Below are 3,090 nucleotides of genomic sequence, written 5' to 3' on the forward strand. Positions count from 1 at the left end.
CTCTGGTGAACCCAAAGGTTACCCCCACTATTCAGACCTCAAAGAGTAGAAACTCCTCGGAACTTCGATTTTATAAATTGTCTCTGTATTTATCTACCTCTATTATCGGTCTCCTCGTGGCAGCGCGGTGGATGGCGTTGGTCTCGGGCGAGGGGCGCATGGTTCCCCTCTTCAGCAAATTCTGTCTGTTTTCATTTCACACTCGGAAGAAACAACCATAGATAACATGCAGTTTACAGAAAGGATATACTACCGTCTCATGGCCTTAGTTACCTAGTGGCATATTCTAAACAAAATCCCGATCATTAGCTCGTTGCAGTTTACCCCATCATTTAGAATGGGATAAACTGTAGGTTTGTAACCAAAATGCCTTTAAAACAGTGTTTCCCAACCCGTGGTCCGCGGTACCAACAATCCCATTAACTATGATGGGAGATGCAGTTTCTTCTACAGATAACAACCTAACGTATACTACATGTGTTAAGTAAGTTTACATATCAATGTATTTAATATATGTGTATGTATATTTTAATATTTTTTGTGACCCGTTTCCTCCACTTCAAATATAAAAGTGGTCCGTGGTTACCACCTGAGACACAAAAATGATATGCATTGGGGGGAGTGGAAACACTGCCTAAGAACGTTTAGAGTATCAGTTTTGATATTTAAATTGATATTAATAACCGGATAAGTTCGTGTATTTGAAAGTATTCCTTCAAAATTAAGTTACCGATTCTATTGTTTTTTTTAAGAATTTTATTTGTTTGAATTTTTTAACTTTTCAATTAATTATTTAATTTAATTCGTTCAGTTTTTAGAAGATAAGACTTCAAAAATAGTAACTGGAATTGTATTATGAGACAGCCTTTGAAGCATCCATTATTTAATTCTTAGGAAATCCGATTACCCTCCGAACAATATCAAATTGATGTGAGGTATGAGATTCAGCTTAAATATTCAGCTATTGGCGATGCTTAGACCTCTCCTGTGACGTGGAGGTATGCATAATGTTATCAATCACTACTTCTAGCGATGCTGAATGCTAAATTATTCTTCGGATGTCTGTCACGGACTGCATACACACACATATGCGTGTTCGTCTGTGTTCACCTGACCTACAGCGTCATGAGAAAGGTCACTCGTGTGTTAGGATCCCCGTGAGAGGAGTTTGGATGGCGGTATTGACCCTTTGACGTTATCAATTCCAAGAGACATTGAGATGAAGCTAATAATTCCCCAAGGCGCGTTTCACAAGGAAGGAATATATGAACTGATTCATTAGTAAGGAAAATGCGGGTCTTGGTTTGGTCGATGCCCATTGAATTAGAGTGCCAATATGTCATCACAGTTTTCTCTATTATTTGAAACGTTTTTTTTGGAGAGGTATGATTTTTTTTCCCCCCCTGGTCTCGATATTTCATCTGTTTAGAATGAATGAAATTTTTAATTAAAAAAAATTGTTAGGAAATGAGTTAAAATCCGGTTTATTTTTCGGCTGAAAAGCAGACCACAGTCAATTGTTAATGATGTCACTGAATTGAAATGATCAAAGAAGTTTAATTGTTGCTTAAAACATTGATGGGAGGAAACTTCAAACAATGAAAGGGAATCTGAAAAACTGAGTTTCGCATAAATTAAGCATAGTAAACGGAAAAAGAGCTCCGTTTTCTCTATGGAGGACGACAATGATGAAGATAGCGATGCTGATGGCTTTGAAGAGGACGAAGAAGAAGATTATAGAATACAACGAATAATGCTGAATTTACGAGATCACCATGGACTTAACTATTTGGGTGAGTTAGGAAGAGGTTCTTTCGGCAAGGTAGTGGAGATGGTGGATACAAAAGAATCAAAAGTAGCGGTTAAAATAGTGCTTAAGCCTTTAGACGGAGAACTATGTTTGTGGCCACAAGTTAAGCATCCAAACATACTCGCTGTCAGTAAAGTATTTAAGTTTGATTTCGCCTATGCATTTGTTATGCCCAGAGCTGTGAATGATCTTAAACAGTTACTAATTTGCGGAGACTTTTACAAGGCTTCTAACAGTTTTCAGCTATGTAAACAGTGGATCCATCAGATACTGGTTGCATTGTGTTATCTTCACAACAAGAACTTTTACCATCTCGATGTCAAGACGAATAACGTCCTTATTTGCGATACTATGGATGCCAAGTTGTCTGACTTTAGTTTCTTGACAACCCACAGTGTGGTACGAAAGAAAGAAGTTGGCCTGCCCATTGTGTTCTGCCCTCCAGAAATTAATAATGATACAGCGGATAATTTTCCTCCCGAAAAAATTGATCTTTGGGGATTTGGCATCATGTCTTTAGAGACATTAGCAGGCACTCCTTTGAGAAAAGGATTCACTAAGTTTGATACTAAACACCGTTCTGCCACCACTCTCGATGTGTGGAAAGGAGTCACGGAACCTTTAATTAACAAGGTGGTTACGGGTGAAAAGGATATTGCTCGGATGATATCAAATATTCACGGAATAAGTGGAGATGATGTTCAGTTAGCTGTTGATTTTATTAAACAGTTTCTCCAGGACTGCGAGAATAGGCCACCTTGTGAACAAGCACTTCATCACCTTTTCCTTTGTAATTCAGAAAACCAGATATGCGAACACACAGCTAGGAAAGATATATGGAATAACCCAGTAAACCCTACAGGTAGTATCTACGAATTGTTAGATGAATCTAATAACCAATTTAGCTTCTGGCGTTACATAAAAAGTAGAATCCTCGGCTTATTCATGGGATGTTATAAGTGTTGGCCCATTCAAGTAACCCGTAGGAAAATAAAAACATTGAAAAGTGTTCATTCTTTGAGCTGAAGTAGAAAGTATCATACTTCCCCTTTGCTGCCATTTTTATCAAGGTGTAGACTTGAACTGTGCCGAGCTCGAGTTTAAAACTGATAAAGTAATGGTTTATCTGTTTGAGTTGTAATTTGTTACAATAATAACACGAAATTCTTTTCTATTTCTTTCACGGTGTAGAGGGCCCTTTGAGTAAGTTAGTAGGCGCCTCCGTAGCCAGGTGGGAAGGAGCAGCAGTGCGTAGCACACGCTTCTTGATTAGACCGGGG

The 3,090-nt window shown here is 38.3% G+C and overlaps 1 protein-coding gene across 1 annotated transcript; it reads left to right on the forward strand.

Annotated features, from left to right (window-relative positions):
• The first annotated feature begins 1,672 nt into the window (after window positions 1–1,672).
• LOC150082783 (cyclin-dependent kinase 18-like) lies at window positions 1,673–2,836 on the forward strand. Its single transcript, XM_090378279.1, has one exon. The coding sequence runs from the start codon at window positions 1,673–1,675 to the stop codon at window positions 2,834–2,836; it is 1,164 nt and encodes a 387-aa protein (XP_090234405.1).
• Window positions 2,837–3,090: the final 254 nt, after the last annotated feature.

Source organism: Mastigoproctus giganteus, chromosome 7, assembly GCF_048544385.1.
Source record: "Mastigoproctus giganteus isolate SK-2022 chromosome 7, ASM4854438v1, whole genome shotgun sequence".
Classification (NCBI taxonomy): Eukaryota; Metazoa; Arthropoda; class Arachnida; order Uropygi; family Thelyphonidae; genus Mastigoproctus; species Mastigoproctus giganteus.

Bases quoted from the DNA above. Each gene is read 5' to 3' on its own strand.
- LOC150082783 (XM_090378279.1), top strand. From the start codon at position 1,673: ATGGAGGACGACAATGATGAAGATAGCGATGCTGATGGCTTTGAAGAG.